A 22,151-nucleotide genomic window follows, 5' to 3' on the forward strand; every position below is an offset into this window, starting at 1 on the left:
GACTACTTTGAGAACATAGAGGGTGAACTTAATTAGCGGTAGCAACATAACCATTATACTTAATTAACTTGACATGAACAATACTTTTGCAAGAGAGAGAGTTAGAGAACTTGACAACAATTGACGAGCAGATTTATGTGGAGTCGATCCCCCCTCCAATAGGCTTTTGTATTATAGATTCTCCCATAAAGAGAGACTTGGTACAATACAATCTTTGTGTTCCTTGTGACCTAGGTGATGCTATGAAGATGGAAAGCTTCATGCATCACGAGCATAACATAAACTTTGTAAAATCATTAACCATCCCTGGCCCTCAGTCCCAAGGCCTCAAACACCTTCGAAGGTAGAGAGAGCTAGCGGGGAATGAGGATAGGGAAGAGGAAGAAGGAGTAACATATGAGAAAGAGATAGTTCCTCACTTATCATCACTCTTCTTGCATAGCATAGCATAATAATGATGAAGAAGAAGATGGCAAGCTTAAGCATTGAAGCATGGCTCTTGGTTGGATTTGCATTCCATAGCCAAGAGTGTTGGTGTAGACTCTCAACTTCTCAACAAGCTTGGAGAAGGAGATAGTGTTCTTGCACTTTGCCAAAGTGAGAATGAGCATTAGAGTGTGAGTGAGGGAGAGTATACCCCCCAAGCACACCCCTAGCTTCTCTTGGTTGACCCCCCGTTGTAGCTCAAGCTGAAATTTGATTGGACCCTTACAAGCCTAGCCAATCACATGCTTTAGTCATATCAAGCAACCATGCTAACATTAGGACAAGTGTCCTCTTACCCCTTTGAGAGAGAAAGCTTGATAAATGCCTAAATAATTAATTTAATGAGCTAAATTCTCATTGGACCTCTCTAAGGGTCAACCAATAGGCTTTATACACATTAGGGGGGCAACCTAGCTAGGGGCTTAACATGTGTCCTATTTGTCCTATTTGCCCTTTGGGAGAAGGAGAGGCCACTCAACCACCTCCCCTACTTGCATGGCTTGCCCCCTCCTTTGTAGGCTTGCATGTTGACTTTCAAGCCCAAGCAACTTGGCCCCCTACTTGCTTAAGCACTTCGTCATCAAGCATCTCATGCATTTTAATCATCAAGCACCTCAAGCATAGGCCTAGCTTTAACCTAAGGTCTAAGGATCTTTACACTAACCATTGGAGCTCTTTAATGAAGCTAACCCTAAGGTCTTTAAGGTCCATTCTAGCATTGCTCTTTGACAAACCATCTCTCATTTGGACCCTTTGACTTTGGCCCCCTATTGAGATTGATCCATAAGCACATGTCTATATTCTAACCCTTGTTCCCTTTATTCTCCGCATTAAATGATGAGTTTAATATGAGAAAATCATTTGGATTGGTTAGATATTAGATCTTATGACATAGCTTTCAACTCACGTTTTCGTAATGGCCTACTAGGGATTTTTTGTTTGATATGCTTTTGTACAAAGTCCTTTTACCTTGGGTTCAAACATAGCTTCCTTGCCACAACCATGTTGGATTTTGAATGCAAAAAATGCATTAAAAAAGCCAACCTTTTGAACAAAAAGCTCATTCAGAACTGTATGTGCTATCATAAGGGCACTACATTTGACATAAATTTTGACCAAAGGATTAGCAAGCATAGCATGTTTCCCAAACAAATCTTGACCCCCATAACCTCATGAATTTCCTCATCCACTATGTGAATGTCTTCTATAAGGCCACGTGTCTACAAGGTGCAAGCATAGGTGATTATAGTTGGAGAAAGGGCATCCCTTTGCATCTCGTTAAAACAACCCAAAGGTTCCTCGCCCATAGCACTTATCCTTGTGTCAACACATTTGGCAAAAGCTCTTTCTTGACACAGCCATGTTGGGCATGTCTTACAATCAATGCATTTTGAATTGAGATTTAACATTTTTGAACAAAAAGCTCATCAAGAACTTTATAGACTTTAGTAAGGGCACCACATTTGACATACATTTCGTGGCAAGCACAACATGTTTCTCCAACAACCCTTGATCTCAAGGAAGATTCTCTTATCCATGTGAAGTTCTTTCAAGGTGCAAGCATAGCTGAAAAAAGGCTATCCCTTTGTATCTAGTTAAAACAACCAAGAGCTTCCTTGCCACAACTCATATTTTTCAATCAGCACATTGCATAGATTACGACAATTCAAATAGAAATCTCATCAAGAACTTTACGTGGTTTTGTAAGGGCTCCATATTTGCATACACATAGACCAAAGCATTGCCAAGCACAACATGCTTCTCCAACAGCCCTTGCAACTTCAATGTGTTTTGTTTCACGAAGCTTACGCAAGGCCACATGCCTGCAAGGTGTAGGCATAGATGATTGCATTTGGAGAGAGACCATACCTTCACATCTAGTTAAAACAACCCAAAGCCACAACCAAGTTGGACACATCCTGCAAGCAGTAGTCAAAAACTTCCTTGCCACAACCATGTTGTACCCCCACCGTTACAAATAGTCCTCCAAAATGACTGGTAAACAGGGATCACAATTCCTTGTATTATTGTTGATTAATCAACAATGTCACAATCATCTTGATTAACTTTACTGATCTGATCTACAAATACCCAAGTCAAGCCACGAAGTCTATTGGTGATTGGTAGATCTACAATTAATCTCATATTGCACATATAGCGGAAACGCTTTAGAAGCTATTAATGTCATGAATGTGCATTCCACTCCAAATCAGTCTTTGCTACAACACCTAGTGTGCACGCATTTAGCAAAAATAGATATGAACCTGCATATCCATAATCGTACTTGCCAATGCTTATGGCTAATGCTATGCTCACGTCCCACGGGGAAGGAACTAAATACTTTCCTCATGAAAACCATGCTAGCATATTTGGACCATAATAGAATGTGAAAATCCATCACATCTAGGTACCAAATGAACTAGGTCATTAACAAAACATAACTTTGTTTCACGTATAAACAACCATCCATTAAAGTTGTTTAATTGTACTTGTAATCTTAACAAGTCTTACTATGTATCGAACAATTCGTAGCCACTGAAATTGTTTTTGATATAATGTGCTCAAAGTAGTCTAACAAATGGATGCGACTAGCATACCCAAGGACTATGTTGCGACACATAATTGAAATAACGGATGCCAATGTCAGTCCCAGAGACTCATATTCTCTATATGTGGACTATGTCTCATAGAAAGATGTCCGAAAAATGACATTTATCAAGTACGAGGTGTACTTGTGTGTGGAGATAATAGTAAGCACTCAACAACATGAGTGAGGGGTACCCTCGTAAACATTGCTCCACACTTGGCTAAAGCGAACTCCATGAGTTTCTAGACCATGTTGCTCCTCTTGTGGAAACATGTACCTACCATGCAGGTCCATAATTGCATAATGTAGAAATGTATGTGGGACACTACGGTCCCAAATTCTTTGCTTCTACATGACCTTGTCATATCTCTGAAGAGGAAAATGGATGAAAGCATTCAAGCTTATCACATCCTACTTAGAAAAATCAATCAAAGAATATTTAAAAATGAAATAAAACCAAATCATATGCATACCTGGAGGTTGAACATAGTGTTCACTTACCCATAATCAAATGCACATGATCAAATCTCCTACCTGAAAAGGCCTAGTAACACTAATTGAGAGAGAGAGAGAGAGAGAGAGAGAGAGATCAACTTATGTGTGCCGTCTCTATATCATTCCAATATTATGAGATGCCTCAAATCTTTGAAATATTTGGGATTCTTTCGATTATGTTAGAGAGGATGCTCATAGCCTATCGTATCAACAAAGAGCGGTGGTCTTTTGTGTCCCTCCCTTGACTGGGTGATGTGCCATTCTCTCTCTCTCTCTTTCTCTCTCTCTCTCTCTCTCTCTCTCTCTCTCAACCCAAGCCTTTGAGACCTTCTTGCACATGCCCTTTGTAGCCGAAACAACCTTAACTTTGTTGATATATCTACAATGCACATTTTTCCCTATTAAGATGCACACCAAAAGTACTAATAAATTTTGTAATTTTAGTGCATTGTTTACTATATTCCCGTCTTTACTTCCTGTTGACTCAGTTTGAGACCGGTTAATCTAGACTCTCAACTGCTAAGCAAACCTTGTCTAACCATTGTTGGCAAGGAGCCATCCTGTTGCGTAGCTTAAATAAGACACACACACACACACACACACACACACACACACACACACACACACACACACACACACACACACACTGAGAGAGTGAGAGCGAGAAGAAAAAGAAGAAGAAATCCTATAAAATGTAGCCGATGAGTTTTGATTCTTGAACACAAGTGCTTACATGCTTGCATACTTTCTCCATGAGGGAGAGGGGTGGGATTTTTAATATCGTAGAAACAATCATAATGACTTGAGAGAGAGAGAGAGAGTCGTTAAAGGTTAGATTGACCTGTGGGACTAAATTCAACATGTAGCATTCTTGAAGACTATGGATATAATGGTGCCAATTGACAAAATGAATCCATGAAGTTTCCGAGAGAGAAAGAAATGTATGCCATGGTACGGGCTAAAATATAAGAAAAGAAAGTTTGATGTAATCAAAAGCTGAGCACTTAAGGAGGTTATGATGCTCATACTCTCAAAGTTTTTTAGGGACATGATGTGTATAACAAAAGAGGATCCCCTACACTGCCTCAATGTCCCGTCTCACATTTAAGGGAATAGGAGCTAAGAAGAATGGTTGGTATGGTATAGATTGTGCATAAGGGAATAGGCTCAATCATGTAAATGGTTGAATATAGTTTTCTCTCTCAAAGAGGAACATGCTTTTTTAATTTGAGGAGAGAGATCAATGACATACATGATTTCAAGTCATAGCCTGAATTTTGCACCACATCCTTCAATTTAGCATAATGGCCAAAACTCTTGCAAATTTGCACCACGTCCTTTAGTTTAGCATAATGGCTAAAACTCTTGCAAAAATAAACAACTGGGCGACCTTATTTTTCTTTCATTTCTATCACATTGTAAGATGCAAATGAAATTAAAGTGTAATGAACAAATAGTGTGCACCTTATCATACTAAACTGCTTATGCATTGTTGTGATTAGGTGATGTTGTACACTATTACCATGCTTGTGCACAAAACACAAATAGAGATGCAAGTGAGCATCTACAGAGCAACATAGATGGAAGGGTCAATCACATTCTTGATAATAAAGAAAGCCAACTAATCACAGTCTTTGTAACCCCCCGTTGGTTACAATTTGATGCACATCGGGGGCACCACCCCTCTGTCAAAGTACAGCTTGAGCCAACTTTGCATGTACCAACGTTCTCAAAATTGAGAGTACTGCAAACACAACTATTTTATTAAACAAGGAATCTCTTACTACTAGTACAACTTATCTCACCTTAAATATTACTTTACTAGAACCCTACATAGGTGAATTCACTACTAGATATAGTTAGAAACATGATAAGCTTCAATTCACCACTATTGAATTTGTCAAAGAAAAAAGTAATCGATCTTATAAAAATGCACTTAATACTTGTCTGGGCATTCTTCACCTACTCATGTACTCGTCTACTGACTCCTTTACAACCTTTGAAGAAATCTTTAAGCTTATAAAAAAATGTACACAATGGATTTGTAAAACCTAAAATAATAAACATCATTATGCAAGCACTTATGAAGACGAATGGCAAGAAATTAAGGCCAGCACTCTTTTGAGGCAGTAGGCCACACTAGCTATCTCATAGAGTGAGTGTGCTTGGGTTTTTGCCGAAAAACACACACACACACACACACACACACACACACACACACACGTGTTATTAGTTCAATCTAAAAAATAAAATCATAAACCTTTTACAATTGACCTACTTGGTGTTGAATTTGACCCTATCCCAAGAAACGAAAAGCACTCCTCTAACTAGTCATTGCTTAGGGTTGGTTCAAGTGGCGTGGAAAACCCGTTTGAGATGGGACGTAGGTCATGCACGAGATTTCCTAATTTGCTAGAAAACGTATATACACTTTACCAAACCCATAGTACTACGGACAACTTCCACCCTCCAAAACATGGATTGTCCTAGGTACTTTTCCAAACCCATAGTACTACGGACAACTTCCACCCTCCGAAACATGGATTGTCCTAGGTACTTTTTCTACGGTTTACGTTAGATGGGTTAGACCGCATAAATGCAGTACCAAAATAGTTTCCTACTTGTAAAATAATGGCGTCCACTCATGGTGGCGATGTTTTCTCACACAATCTAAACGTAACTTTATAATATATATATATATATATATATATATATATATATATATATATATATATATATATATATATATATATATATATATATATATATATATATATATATATATATATATATATATATATATATATATGTAAAATTTATCATTTGTTCTACAAGGCCGTTCCAAGCTATTCCAATGACACTGAATTTGTTGGCGCTATTAAATGTGATGCCATAAGTTCTCTCTCTCTCTCTCTCTCTCTCTCTCTCTCTCTCACACACACACACACACACATTCCCTCTTTCTAGCTATATAGATGGGTTAGACCGCAAAAATGCAGTACCAAAATAGTTTCCTACTTGTAAAATAATGGCGTCCACTCATGGTGGCGATGTTTTCTCACACAATCTAAACATAACTTTATATATATATATATATATATAAAATTTATCATTTGTTCTACAAGGCCGTTCCAAGCTATTCCAATGACACTGAATTTGCTCGCGCTATTAATTGTGATGCCATAACAAGTTGTCTCGCTCTCTCTCTCTCTCTCTCTCTCTCTCTCTCTCTCACACACACACACACACACACACACACACACACACACACACACACACACACACATTCCCTCTTTCTAGCTATATAAAGACCCCCTCTGAGTGCTAGCACAAACTACTCTGCCTCTAACAATGTTTACAATGCTTCCTTTTGAGCTATGGCTTGCAGCCATTCTCCATTTACATATTTAAGCAATACTCTTAGACAAATATAAGTTGCAAATTTTGCATCAATTAGTGTGACATACTTAATTTGTGGTATAGAGGCTTAAGCGCGTAAACATAACTATTCATTTGCCATTCCATTTTAGCACTAATTTCAAATAAGTCAAGATTGAATTCACATTTTACAATTGAGTACAAAGATACATAAGCCTTCAAAAGATGCAAACGCCGGACATATTGGAGAAGGAGCACGCGATCTTGAGTTGTTTCTTGGCAAGTATACTCAATACGACCACGTTCATGGCAAAAAAGTTGATGACCAATGCTTCCTTCTCCTCTTATTAGGTTGATATTGTCTTCAACTTTGCATAATTGTGGTCTATTAGATACAATGTGCAACCTAAAGTGATGCTAGTCATCCTTTGAATGATTGTGTCATTGTTTTTTAATTAAGTTTCATCTATTAACAACTTTAAAGAAAGAGCATGGGCTATGTATGCGTTCTTCCTTTCCCACAACACTAGGTATAAATTACTAGTAATTAGGCTTTGAGCTCATATTTCTAAGACAATCTCACATGACCTAAAATTAGCAACATTGATTTAAATAAAATTAATAATACTCACTTTTTTCTCAGTGATTTTGCCGCCTAAAAGAATAAAGAGTACATTAGAGTTTTCATTCGATCGTTTACATTGAAAAATGGAATATATAGATCTCCATTGAGAATTATTCTTTTAAACTTAGTGTCTTTAACCTCTACTCCATTGATGGACATATTACAATTTACATGAATTTAGTTCCAGAAATATAGCGTCTCATGTGAAAATCAACATTTACCAACAAACAACTCACACTTTCAAGCCATTCTAGGATCGAACTATTAAAAAATCCTCCTACTTTGGCAGTTTACTGAACAAGTTTGCCATGAGTCCTTTAATACAAGAAATTGTCTTAAAGGAGTAAATAAGAATGAGGGGATAACCATTACATGAATGACAACTATCAAGTCTGCTCTATATCTGCATTCCATGCCTAATCAAGAAAATTGATTATTTTTTTGTTTGCATGATGGTTGTAGATAAGGATTCTGACTTCGGATAACTCTCTATTCAGAAGCTATTCAATTTATCAATGCAAAGAACTTCTACTTATTATACCTGGGTTTTTTTAATAGATATAGCTAAAACATCAAAATTCGTTTTCATATGTACATATCTTTATATGAAAAAATATATACCCATTTATGCTTACCTATGTCAATTCTCTTTTTGAATCGTTTGATTCAAGCTGTGAATAACGTGTATAAATTAATACTCCAAAACACACACACACTACCTTATCATAAACAACTCAAACTACTTAATGAGGAATTTTGTGGCTTAGCTTGCACTTAATACCCTTACTTCAATGTATTGGGCAACTTAAACCTCTTCACACTAAAGTTGTTTCTACCACCACAATGTTGTCTCTGTATGCGGAATTGTGCCTTCAATAATGATATGAGCTAAGAGAAGTACCTAATGAGCAAGTCCTTAGTCCACTCAATGTACATTCAAAAAACCTTGTAACTGGTTTCATACTTCTTCTTTCAAGCAATGTTGTTCTATATCGGTGAGTGGGGATCTGTGTGTGTCTAGTTGAGTTGGAGAGAGAGAGAGAGGGAGGGAGAGAGGATCGTTTGCAAAACGGCCCTTGATAAGAATGCCAACATAAGCTTGTAAAAAAAAAACCCTTCAAAAGTAAAAAGGAAGCTCATAAACCCTTATCAAGATTCAATTTGTATTATTACAAGTGCCATAATTATTGAGCCTACTAGATAAACGAGTACTGAGGTCAAATAGTTTGTGGTTATATGGCAGTCAACATCTACTACTTTGGCAATAAAATTGCTAGTAAATGGTATTGAGGCACAATAGCAACAAATTAACTTCCGATCTTCATTGATAACCCTTAAATGATATGGAAGGCTAATAATCGAGGAATTGCGATATTTTCTCAAATATCCGGAGGCACCACAATACTTTTTAAAATTGTACTATCAAATGGAAAACTTGCATACAACAAGAGGTCAAAATGAGACCACTTCATGCATGCTCATGCTAAATTTCAATTACCACCATTCTTATACAAACATCTCAATTGATGCTAGTTTTTTCAAACGACCAATTCGCGTGTTCTTTTGGAAAAGGGAGGCTTTTGCCCTAGGGGTCGATTGTGGCCCCAACTAGTCTTCGCTCCTTGACCTCCATAGCCTGTTATAAACCTTGCAATCGGATAAGTTTTGAGTTTTGGATGACAATATTTCATATGTGAGTACGTCAACAAACATTCGCTTTCATCCATCTCTTAAACAAATCAAAATTGACCATTCGGTTTTGATCAATGACCAAACAACATTCGAGCGATCGATTCATGGATATCCTTGTAGTGCATCCGAGTACATCAACTACGACATTGAAAAGACAAGGCGAAACTATGCCTTGATAAGGTCAGAAAGTTCTGAACTCTAGGACTACAGGAAGGCTTAAAGGAAGACAAACACATCAATTGTACAAAGTGTTAAATAATACTAAAATAGTGAATAGTTAAGAACTACCAGTCATCAACTCTCGATTTTTATCGAACACCCAAATTCATAAACGTTGACAGAAAGGCCATGAGGCAATGTGTGAACTTGATTTCTCGAATTGATACTCAAACATAAGACAAAGATTTCGAAAATGAGCAACAAGTTTAAGAAACAAAAGCATCTAAGAGTACAATATTTCAACACACAGGCATGAGACAAAATAAAGATTTTGAAAATGAGCGGCAAATTAAAAAAAAGAAAGAATCTAAGAGTAAAATGTTTTTGTAACAACAAATTGCAAAACTGAAAGGGACAATATGTGGAACCTCATGGGACCTTAGCTGTTGATTTAATCGAGAAGCCTTCCTACCAATGTGTGAGGATACAGCCTAATTAAGTGATAGAATGGTTGTTACTCCCTCCATGTCAAAAAGGGATGAAAGAGGCTAGCCTATTCACAATATTTACAGGTTCAGATCATGCAAGTTTTGTACAGGTGAGCTATGCATTGTTGAGCATTGCGGGGCCTAAGCAAGAATACCATCGAAAGCAATAATAAGACTCTTCACTACTCCTCCAATGCTTTGATCGATCAGTAGAAGCTGCAAGCGATTAAAAGAAAACTACGGCAACACCAGCATGGAGGATCAAGATTCAAACGTAAGCCAACGCATAGCAAAGCTCATTATGCACATATCTGTCCCCGCGAAAGTCTTGGGAGCTCAAGTCTGCACAAATCAGTGCAGACTTCAAAGGTAGGGAATGTTATGATTCTGAAGAGCCTTATATGCCCCTTGCTATGGGATAAACGGAGATTTTCAGGCTGGCATTGTGTTCATGACAAGATTGAAGTTTCTTTAAAAGGTGTATGGATGGTAAGTGTGCACTCAGAGACTCGACATCACCACAAAGTTACCCCAGGGATTCACTAGTACTAATAAGGCGACGCCGCTTGCATGCGTTGAATGGCGCCTTTTTCCCCTATATACGGGATCATTCTCTGTAAATGCACCTTTCCTCCTTTATCCTAACACTCGCGTATTACCATACGGTAGTCGTACAAAATTGTTGTGACCTTAGTTGAGCCATGTACTCTCCAATAAGAATGTACTAAGCACTATGTGTAAAATTCAAACCCACTACAAGAAAGCAAATAGAACTTCAAAAAGCGGCATGCACAAGTAGCAATGGTGGCGTACCGTAATACTTATAGTAATTATATCTTCTTGTTGCCGGATGGATACCTTGCGTGTATTGCGCCTCCCTAAGTACATCATAATTTATTTGCTGCCTCTTACTTGGGGGTGATGGTGCTTGAAGCCACTCCCCAGACTTCTTTCGTTTGTAGGGCGTTTGTCTGTCTAAGGACCTTTCTTTCTCTAGCTCTTTTGCTTTCCTGTTAATACACAGCAAAGGCAAACTTTTAAGCTGGTAACGCAAGTGTTTGTGCATGCACGTACACACACGCGCACACACATAGAGAGAACATAAATGGCACAATGTCTGCCTGTTGAGCTACAAACCTTGTGTAAATATACTAACTATTCAATATCGGTCTGGTTCTTTTTATGTTTAAACACCTTTGGTTTATTATATAAAGCCTGACCGTACTTTTCAAAAAGTATCATGGGCTTCAGAGGCTTTGGCTTCCATGGAGGCCGCTCATCCACACTCGACACATCACGAGGATCATCTGCATGTTCGCTTTGCATGCATGGAAAATGTTCCGAGCCACATATCGTCGGGGATCTCTCCTCCTGTTCAAAAAACGCCACCTCTTCAATCAAATGCACAACTTTGTTTGTAAATATTTGGCCTTCTCTTCATTAGCAACATGATGACTGGTTGTAGAAAAACGTAAAAAAGGATTAAGATGGTGTAGCAGAATAATGGTGGGTACCCTTGACATCCCAAATTTGTTATCCCTGTGTATTTACGACTAAATGCTGCGTTGTCGGGGGGAAGCGAGAAAATTGATGTAGTGGCTAAAGTAGTCATGAATACCCAAGATGCTAACGGCCATGTGGGGAAGTTTGAGACCAGATGGTCTGCAAGTGGCCCTAACATCCTGTATAGAAGGAGCATCATGCAAGCATATTGTTTGTTTTAGCATGGGAGGCCAATTTCCACTAGTCATGATCCCAAGATGCTGACAGGCATGTGGGGTAATCTGAGACCAAATGAAGTTGCTCCATACAGCAACTTACAAGCATGGTGTTTGTTTTTGCATGGGAGTCCACTTTCGATTAGTCATGATACCCAAGATGCTGACAGCCATGTGGGACAATCTGAGACCATATGGTCCGCAAGTGGCTTTGATGTCCTTCATACAAACAAAATCAAGAAGGAGCACCATGCATCAACTTACAAGTACGCTATTTGTTTTTCCATATGTCATCCCTGTAGGCACACAAGACAAAATGACAGTTTTAAACTGACATGTCACCTGAAGAGTAAGGTGCTGAATGTGAGCATTCAGTCCAGGCCCCTGATGGTGGGCAGGTTCAGCACAGCTGCGCAGAAAGGGGGGGCCAAGAGACTCATTCTCGCGGCACAAAGAGGAAATTGATGGCATGCCAACGGAGCCAGGATGTTGGCGAAGATGACGAGGTCGGCTGCATCGGTCATTGCAATTGATGTAGTCAACAACATGATGGAGGTGAGGGGGATGCTGTGCATCAAGGTGCTGCAGGGGCTCCTTCGATGCAAGCGCTGACTGGTGCCGCTGCTGGTAGAAGTTGCCATAGTCCTTGTTGGTGGTTCGCCAGCGCGGCATATGCCATCCTTGCGCCACAATGAACCTTTCTACTGCTGCCATTACGTCTCTGCGTCTCTCTCTCTCCCTCTCAAACCCTATGTAAACTGTCGGACAGAGAAAGCCATAGCCACCTGCACCTGCACCGCTGCACACACACGCACATGGTGTGTGAGTGTGTCTGTGCGCGAGTGCGCGTGCGCTGTCGGGTGTTGGCAAACGTTGTGCTGAAAGGACACAAGCATATTGCTCATCACTACAGAATTTCTGAGGTTGCTTAGAGCATGGTCACACGGGGTATATTTATCTCTAATTCTGACAGGTAACTTTAGTAGCTTTCGGCAGCTTTTGCAGCAAACATGACGAATCAACTTTCCTTGCGCGCTCAGCTAGCCCTGGTTTACCTGCAAATTTTGCAGTTGTTGTACCTTGCTGGCATGACATGGCAACCTTTTCAAATCCAGATGCCTGTAATTTGCACAATTGTATTTTCGCGTGACCACGATGAGAGGCATAGTTGTCTGCAAAAACGCCAGCTAGCAAGCTTAGTTGGCTTAGTAGTGAACAACTGATAACTATGCATCATGTGACCGCTTTCTTAGTTGGCCTTGTCAATCCTCATTGATTCCTCACCACTATTCGACCCAAGGTACTACAGAATTTCTAAGGTTGCTTGGTTGGCCTTGTCAACACTATTCTACAGAGGGTTCTAAATGTGTTGTCTTCGTCGAGGGTGTGTGTGTGTGTGTGTGTGTGGGGGGGGGGGGGGGGAACAGAAAAAAGAGAGCGTTCAACAAGGACATAAGATTCAAACTCAAAACCTTGAAGATAGGAGATTGGAGAGCTAACCACAGAAGTGCATGTGGGTTGTTGAAGTACATGCGAGTCCACATCTATCTATCTATCTAAACTAACATACTATGGCGGAAGGGGAGCCCTTTCCACGTGGCACGAGCCGCGAGTTGAAGGCTAAAATGAGGGTGTCCACACCTCCCACGTGCATTATTTACATTCTAGGAAGCTCAAAAACATTCCATAGAACCAAAATAAGCCACTTGGAACCATATCTAAGGCGTCGACAACGTGTCCTTGCACATCCGTGTGCTTGGCTACCAACATGCAAACCTGACTATTCACAATGTGTACATAGTGAAGGAGTACGAGCGGAAGTGCGACGCGAGAGAGAGTGCGAGAAGAAGAGCACGACGATATGGTGAACTCGCTCTACTGTAATGTGTAGAGCATAGTGAGTTCTTATTAGGTTTTAACAAAAGAATATGTGTACATACTTGGTGGCCCGCCCACTTACCTGGGCGACCACATTGGGCTTTATACCCCAACAACCTCCCACTTAAAGTCCAATGTGGTACTTTAAGTGTGAGAGAAGCTACTATACAAGCTAATATACAAGAGATGTAGAGAAGCAATGTACTACCCTACACCTAACTGCTTGCGAAAATGTGCAAAGCTCTCTAAGGGAAGTCCTTTTGTAAGTAGATCAACAGGATTCTCTGTGGTGTGAACTTTGACAAGCTGAAGTTGCTTATCCTCGAGCATTTCCTTGATGAAATGATACTTCACATCCACATGCTTTGTCTTTGAGTGATAAACTGGATTGCGAGCCAATTGTATAGCACTTTGACTATCACAATATAACACAGGCATCTCTTCTTTGATTCCCAAATTTGTTACTAGTCGATTAAGCCAAATTGATTCTTTGCATGCCTCTAATGCTGCAACATATTCAGCCTCTGTAGTAGACTGAGTAACACAATCTTGTAATCTAGAACGCCATGATACTGCTCCACCAGCCAATGTAAAGACATACCCTGACGTAGACCTTCGATTGTCTAAGTCACCTGCATAATCTAAGTCTGTAAAACCCTTTACACTTAGCTCCTGACTCCCATAGCATATACGCATACTCTTTGTAGCTTTCAGGTATCACAATATTCCTTTCACTGTCTCCCAATGTTTCTTGCCTGGGTTTGACATGTATCGACTTACTACTCCCACTGCAAATGCAATGTCTGGGCGAGTAGCAATCATTGCATACATCAAACTACCCACTGCAAACGCATATGGAATCTCATCCATTTCAACCTGTTCTTCCTCAAACATTGGACAATCTTGTTTGCTAAGTTTCACATATGGTGGCAATGGAACACTCAATGCCTTTCCCTTCTCCATATTGAAACGTTGCAAAACCTTGTCAATATACTTTGGTTGAGATAACCAAATCAACTTCTTTGATCTGTCTCTCTCAATGCGCATACCAAGTATATGACTTGCCTCACCCATGTCTTTCATGTCAAACGATTTTGCCATCTTTGACTTCAAAGCTGAAATTTCTTCCAAGTGCTTGCCAGCAATCAACATGTCATCCACATACAAAATAAGGATCAGCCAACTGCCATCCTTAGCCTTCTTTGTATATAGACAGTGATCAAACTCACTACGTTTGTAGCCTTGAGAAAGCATAAACTTGTGGAACTTATGGTACCATGCCCTCGGTGATTGTTTTAAGCCATAAAGACTCTTTAACAAGTGGCATACCAAATCTTCCTTGCCTTTCTCAACCAACCCTGGCTGCTGCATGTAAATTTCCACATCTAAATCACCATGCAAGAACGCTGTCTTGACATCCATTTGGTGCAACACCAAATCTAATATGGCAACCAATGCAAGAAAGCATATCAATGTAGTCATCTTGACCACCGGAGAGAAGACTTCATCAAAGTCAATGCCTTGTTCTTGCTTAAAGCCCTTGGCAACAAGCCTTGCTTTGAACTTTGGCTGACTATCATGAGCGGTGATCTTCTACCTGTAAACCCATTTGTAAGGTAGAGCCTTTTTGCCCTGTGGTAATTTAACTAGCTTCCATGTCTGGTTTTTATGCAGAGCTGTCATCTCTGACTGCATGGCCAATTGCCAATTCCCGGAGTCCTTCATTTGCACTACTTCCTTGTAACATGAAGGCTCATTGCAATCAGTCAACATGACATAGTTCATAGATGGAACAAACCGATCAGGAGGTCGTGAGATCCGTCCCGATTTATGCAAAAGAGGTGGCTGAGGCTCAGCCACAACGTGTGGTTCCACTCTATCCTATCCTTGCTCCTCTTGAGCCCTGACATTTTGTCTTGCACGTGCAGGTCCATCTTCTTGGAAGACAACTCTTCTAATCTCCTCAACCCTCTCTGGTTTAGAATGATATTTGGCTTCATTAAAGTGAACATCATTGCTGCGGATAACCTTTCTGGATTCGGGATCCCAAAGTCTGTACCCCATCTCACCAGAATTACCATAGCCTAGAGATGCACTTTCTACTCTTTGGCTCAAGTTTGTTCCTAAATTCCTTTGGAACATGAGTATATGCCTCACAGCCAAAGACTCTGAGATGCTTGTATGAGGGCATTTTGCCTGACCATACCATCTCTGCCACTGAATCGTTCTGCAAAACCTTGCTAGGAGATCTATTTATAAGATGAACAACTGTTGATACAGCTTCAGCCCAAAACCCATTTGGCAGTCGTGCATTAGACAACATACTTCTGACCTTCTCTTGTATGGTCCTATTCATCCTCTCAGCAACACCATTTTGAGGAGGATTGTAAGGAGCAGTAAGTTCACATTTTATACCTTTTGACTCACAAAAGTCCTGAAAGGCCTTTGAAACATACTCTCCACCTTTGTCAGTGGGTAAGAATTTAAGCTTCTTGCCACTCTGATTCTCCACAAGTGTCACAAACGTTTTGAAAACACTAAACGCTTCAACCTTGTGCTTGAGAAAGTAAACCCATACTTTCCTCGAGTAATCATCTACAAATGTCATAAAGTAAGAAGCTCCCCCTAGAGATAGGTTAGGCATAGGTCCACACAAATCACTATGAACAAGTGCCAACTGTGTATCTCTTCTACTGCTTCTATGCTTATGTGGCTGCTGTGTTTGCTTACCATACAGACAATGTTCACAAAATTCAAAATCATTAAATGATAAGCCAGGCAAATAACCAGAACGAGACAAGATTTCCATTCCCTTCTTGGACATATGTCCTAACCGGCTATGCCACAAAGAAACGTTCGGCTGCTCGGTTACATTGATTACATTTTTAGAGACATTTGATACATAAATCATGTAAAGTCCTCTAGACTTTACTCCATGTGCTACTGTCATAGAACCGTTGGATATCTTCCACATGTTCTGTCCAAAAGTGGTGACGTAGCCAGCATCATCAAGTAAACCTGTGCTGATCAAGCTCTTTGTAATTGTGGGAACATGTCTCACATTCTTTAGCGTGAAAGAAGAGCCATTCTGAAACTTCAATTGAACATCTCCAACACCTAAGATCTCACATGTCTGCCCATTGCCTAGCCGAACATGATCTTTAGTGGTCACATAAGAGGTAAACCACTCCTTGTTTGGAGACACATGAAGTGATGCCCTTGAGTCTATAATCCAGTCACTCAGTGCATTTCCATCAGATGCTGTAAGAAGAGCTGAGTCCATTGTATTCTTCAAGAAGTAGATGTCTCCTGACACTAGACTGTCATCCTCTGCAACAGTGTTTGTCACATTTATTTCTTGAATCTTCACTGAGGACTTGTTCTTCTCACCATGGTCTTCAGCTTTCTCTTTGCCTTTTTCTGCTTTCCATTCTCTGCAGTCTCTTTTCATGTGACCCTTCTTGCCACAATGGTAGCATTCTATGTCACTATTGCCTTTAGCACTGCGGGACTTGCTACGAGACTGATTCCTCTTTCCACCTTTATCCTTTTCTTTGGTCCTTCCCCTGACAACTAAGGCTATTCCTTTGCCTTTGTCCATTGTCTTTCTGTTGGTTTCTTCAGTAAGCAGACTGCCTTCTACACCTGCTATGGTCAAACCATCTGGAGGTGCATAATTACTCAAAGCTGTGCGAAAAGTGTCCCAACTTTCCGGTATGTGATCAACAGGAACATAGCTCTAACAGGTTCATCAAACTTGACACCTTGAGCTGACAACTGACTTGTAGATGGTGTTGAATTCATTCTGATGATTGGACACAGGTGTCCCTTCTTTCATCTTCAAGTCAACAAGCTTCTTAAGCCAGTATACCTGTGAAGCTGCACTCTGCTTCTCATAAAGATCACTCAGCTTTGTCCATTCTTCATAAGCCGACATCTCGTCTGCTACATTGAAGTAAACGCTTTCTGCCAAAGTCAGCATAATGGTAGAAAGTGCCAATTCATCCATTTCGCTCCATTCATCTTCGTCCATATCTTCTGGTTTTATCCCCTTGAGCTTTATAGGTTTTATCTGCTTCTTTTGTACCAACACGTGCCAAATCTGCTTCTTCCACAATGGGAAATTGGTTCCATCCAACTTCTTGATATTGTAAAGAGCAGTGTCTTGTGATCCAGCTATAACTACGCTTCACAATAGTTTACTTTCCTGGGAAAAATTCGGCAGAGTTTCCCCTGTAAACTGACCTCTGAACCAATATCAACCTGTCAAATGAACCAAGAAAGATTCAGATTCTGCAGAAATTTCGGCAGAGTCTCCTTTGTAAAATGGCTCTGGTGTACTAAAAAACAGACCAAAAACAGCTCAAAAAACCACTGTCTCTCTAACACTGTAAGCTGTGGGTAAACCTGTCCTGCACCTATACTGTCTCTCACTGTCCTGTAAGCATAGACTGCGACAATGCCTCAACGGCAGTAAAGCAAAGATGCAATCCCAACTGTCTAACTCACAGTCAATACATCCTAGCTGCCTATCTAAGGGTGCTTGAGGGATCGCTCCAAGACCTGTATCACCAAAAGGATCTCAACATTCTAGAATCCCCCAGCTCAATAAAACCTCACTCGACCCTCAACAAAGGCTGTAGTAAATCTGACAGTACATAGACTTCCCACAAAGTCATACATCCACAAATTTCCCACTCTATGCTGTAACCGCTGCGACGGTTGTTTGCTGCGTGACTCACAGCCAGCACACCCTCAACAGACATACATCATCTCTGACAATACATCCCATGTGGAAGTACCTGCAATGTCAGGGTGAAATCTGGAATATCAAGCAGCAAACACAAGCTACCTGATGAACTAGTGTATGTCACCTACAGTCTGTGTGTAGGTGCGCCCGTGTCGTATGTGACACGCCTCCAAGAACTGTGAGTCGTCCTTCGTTGTGTAGACAACCACAAATCAGCACTCTAGAAGTGCAGATATCCTCAGCACTTGCAGTCGTAGGCCGAAACCCCAAATTTGTAGAGTCGGATCTGCACCTGCCGAGACCACGTAGTTGAAAATGGCCTGCGCAGAACTTTGTCGAAGCGGAACGGTGGCCGAGATGACCTCATAATGAAATTCTGAGAACACCAAGCCCTTCGGGCTTACCCACAGGATTTGGGGCCGTGTCTTCACCTGTCAAATCTCACTCCAATCTGAGCAGGTGACTCTAGCTTCTTGCAATGCTTCCCCGAGCCTCGATCTGAGCTCTGATACCAGTTGAAGGAGTACGAGCGGAAGTGTGATGCGAGAGAGAGTGCGAGAAGAAGAGCACGGCGATATGGTGAACTCGCTCTACTGTAATGTGTAGAGCATAGTGAGTTCTTATTAGGTTTTAACAAAAGAATATGTGTACATACCTGGCGGCCCGCCCACTGACCTGGGCGACCACATTGGGCTTTATACCCCAACACATAGTGCATCTTTTTTAAAACTTGAAACCATTTTGAAAATCTCCCAAATGCATGAATTTAAGATCTTTATTCATATGCCTATGCATATACGCACTACTTTGTACAGATCAAAAGTGTTTTATCAGCGTGTGCTCCTCAAGCTGATGGTGAGGGTTCAAAACCCGGCTAGGGAAGCGAGGGCGTCCCGAGATTAGATCCTTCACAGGTCCATGTGGCTGACCTTCCAAGGCTAGTTTTGTGAGATCTAAACTTGGGATCCAAAATTTAGATTTAATCGATCAATGGTCCAGATCGGCCGCCATCCCGCCTTTCAATTGGGACCACTGATCCCATGGTTTGGGACCCCGTGGCGGAGGACTGCCTACCACATTTGGAAACTTAGAAGGGCTTTGACTCTCTGTCTCTCTCTCTCATTTTCCATTGATGCACACACACACTTGCAGCCTTATAGTACCAACCACGGGCTTATGAGACAACTTTTAGCTTTTTATTTGGTTTATAACAACCATGCACACACATCACTTTTCTTTCTCTCATTTTTCATTGTCGCAAATCCACCCACCTGGCCGCCTGCAAACAACTTAATATATGTCCCTCTCTCTCCCCCATCATAACATTCTAGCTGCCATGCAACTCGACTCCACCCTACCTCTCTAACACATGCACTTTATCTCTCTCTCATCCTCATTCATCACACACATATAACACACACATAGGTTTTCTAGATTTCTTCAACAACCCACATCGACAAGACATCCAACATCCACAGTCTATCGCTCAGGTAATCATAATGACAACATCCCAATTTTATGGCAAGGTACTCGATATTGTATTGGTTGTTAGTACATTGGCAACATTGTTCTCTCATACTACTGCAAAAAATGATCCTCATTTACTAAATATACCCAATGAGGAAGGTTTCAATTGAGCCAGGTGATCCATTGATGTTGGCCTTAAAAAAATTGTGAGTGAAGATGCAATGCAGCTTTTGCAGCCTGGGAAGGAGCACGATTGCTTAGAACTTACTGAGATTGTGTTAGAAAAATTGGCTCTTATAGAAGACCCCATAGCCATTGTGAGGATTGTTGGACCTTATCATTGGGGAAAAGCCTTTCTACTCAATGTGCTATTTAATTCCATTCATGGTTTCCTATCAGAGTTAAGCATGAGCCTGAAACAAGAAGAATGTGGGTACAAATCATTTCCAAAGAGAGACTAAAAGGAAAGGTTGATTTGCAAGTGGTTTTACTTGATATAGAACAATGTAAGAGTTTTTGTTGTTGCTACCCTGTTAAGATCTTATCTTGTATATAATACTCTTAGAACACTCGGAATACCCAATCCTTGATCACCCTTGCTGGTCTTGCCAAACAAGCATTAATATTCAACCTTCAAAATGGGCTTCACTTAGGATACATCACTTCAGATCATCCTTTTATGTCAATGATTATGGATCCATCATTACTTCTTAGGACATTGGAATTCCCCCCTCTAGCTTGGGTGGTTCAAGGCTTTAATATAAAGTTGGATTCTTCCCACTCCCATGGACTATCTCCAGAGATATATTTTTGCTTTTGCTTACACAAGAGATAGGCTTGATAGACTATTCACATTGGGAATTTCTTGCTATTCTCTTTGCACTTCTAAAAACTTGAATTCACTACATGAGCAATATGGCAATAAGGTACTCGCTTTCAATGATGGAATTTATTCTAGGCTACACCTGGGTATGTCTCTGACCTTAACAAGCTTTGTGTTGGTATTTTTGGAAATTTTACAACCAAAAGAGGCAGAAAGTACACTCAATGGAATCCCTTTATCAATACCAACTTTACATCCCATTCTGTCAGTTTATAGCCCAAATTTGACCTACCATGTATGTTGGAGTTGCTAATTGATTGATGTCTATCTTGATTGCTTCTTAAGTTATGTTATTTCCTGTAAGTCATTTCTTTCAAGTGAGGATACCTTTGTAGGACCTTGTATTACTTATAAAAGTGTGTGTATGGTAATCAATGCCTTGATGTTAGTGGGGTGAGATTCTAAGATCCTAAGTGTACATTGGTGTAGCCAAAGTTGGTCAATGGTGAAAGTGTGCTATTCAAGGCTATGGGTGCATACAGGTGCAAAGTGAAGGGCTAAAACATGTGTGAAGACTCTGAGCAAGCAAGTGATAGAGGAAATGTATGCTCAATTTGGTTTGCTTGACTAAAAATGTTTTAAAATGGTCCTTTTGGGATGGCACATGCAAGTGTCCAAAGTGCTTTTTGGAATGTGGTCTTTGGAGTGCTCTACAAGCCAATCCAGATAGCTCCTCAAACAGAGCTACGATGTGGTAGTTCAAATATGGAATGATTTGCAGATCTCTGTCACGCAAGGCAGGTGTTAGCAAGTGTCGGAATTGATGTCAAGTAATAGGATTGTAGTGCTCAAAATGTGGAGCATGTTGGTCTTCTCGGATCGTCAGTTGGAGCTCAGATGGGCAAGTTATGGTCAGTTGAAAGTTTATCGGGGCTAGTTGTGGGCCAATTTCACCGTATTGGTAGGCATGCCATGTGGTGTTTTTTGGCCCTTGCTAGAGTTTGAGAATGTGGCATGCATCATATGCAATTAGAAGGAATCAATGGCTCCACAATCGGAGACATGGTTGCCAAGTTATGGTCCAGTGAAGTTGGATGCAAATGCTAGAGAGAAGGTGCCATATGCTTCATTCGATTTTTTGCACCCTCGGTTTACAAGCTTGGGAAAGTCAAAGTGTGGCAAAGGCCTTGGGGTTTGGAGTCAATATGGGAAAATTTTGACCAGTTTTTATGACTCAAAAATCGGATCATTGGTCCAAGAATTACAATGCAAAGATTGTTTGGGAAAGAAAAGGATGAAGACTTGAGAGGCTTGATCACCCAGTGGCACCATGTGGTGGGTAATAAACCCGTATGTAATGGCAAGGTGCCCGAGTTTAGGGTATATTACCTAGGTTGTGAGACCCTTGTCGGCACACACGAGGAGAGAGGGAGCTTGAGCTCCATGGGCTATGGTGGTCGATGCATTCAATGTTGTGCGAGCACGTTGATCCGTTGCAGGAGGCCATTATGGTAGCGGATGGCGGTGCAGCCTAGTCGGGCACTGACAACGGCATTTTGGAATAGTTGATGATGTGGAAACCAGTAGGGGCTTGGTCCTGTGTGT

General features: G+C 40.7%; 1 protein-coding gene and 1 pseudogene across 2 annotated transcripts; one reads left to right on the forward strand and one right to left on the reverse strand.

Annotated features, from left to right (window-relative positions):
* Positions 1 to 8,868: 8,868 nt before the first annotated feature.
* Positions 8,869 to 12,546, reverse strand: LOC147442943 (uncharacterized). Of its 2 annotated transcripts, none has more exons than XM_086528923.1 (4): positions 11,971 to 12,546; positions 11,136 to 11,281; positions 10,724 to 10,920; positions 8,869 to 9,218 (listed from the first exon to the last, which is right to left on the reverse strand). In XM_086528923.1, exons 1-4 carry the CDS (start codon positions 12,340 to 12,342, stop codon positions 9,211 to 9,213), a joined length of 723 nt encoding a protein of 240 aa, XP_086385049.1. In that variant the 5' UTR covers positions 12,343 to 12,546; the 3' UTR covers positions 8,869 to 9,210. The 2 variants fall into 2 exon arrangements, with proteins under 2 accessions (XP_086385049.1, XP_086385050.1); XM_086528924.1 differs by having other exon boundaries at positions 8,869 to 9,207; positions 11,971 to 12,535.
* Positions 12,547 to 19,749: 7,203 nt separating this feature from the next.
* On the forward strand, positions 19,750 to 20,822 carry LOC147442944 (uncharacterized; annotated as a pseudogene).
* The last annotated feature ends 1,329 nt before the right edge of the window (positions 20,823 to 22,151 follow it).

Source organism: Adiantum capillus-veneris, chromosome 14 (assembly GCF_014529385.1).
Source record: "Adiantum capillus-veneris isolate H3 chromosome 14, ASM1452938v2, whole genome shotgun sequence".
Taxonomy (NCBI): domain Eukaryota; kingdom Viridiplantae; phylum Streptophyta; class Polypodiopsida; order Polypodiales; family Pteridaceae; genus Adiantum; species Adiantum capillus-veneris.

Excerpts from the sequence above, each read along its gene's own strand:
- LOC147442943 (XM_086528924.1), bottom strand. The coding sequence starts at position 12,342 with ATGGCAGCAGTAGAAAGGTTCATTGTGGCGCAAGGATGGCATATGCCG. Across the intron at positions 10,921-11,135 it reads CCCATGATACTTTTTGAAAA|GAAAGCAAAAGAGCTAGAGA; the intron begins GTACGGTCAGGC and ends GTGTATTAACAG. Across the intron at positions 9,208-10,723 it reads TAATTACTATAAGTATTACG|GCTATGGAGGTCAAGGAGCG; the intron begins GTACGCCACCAT and ends GGTTTATAACAG.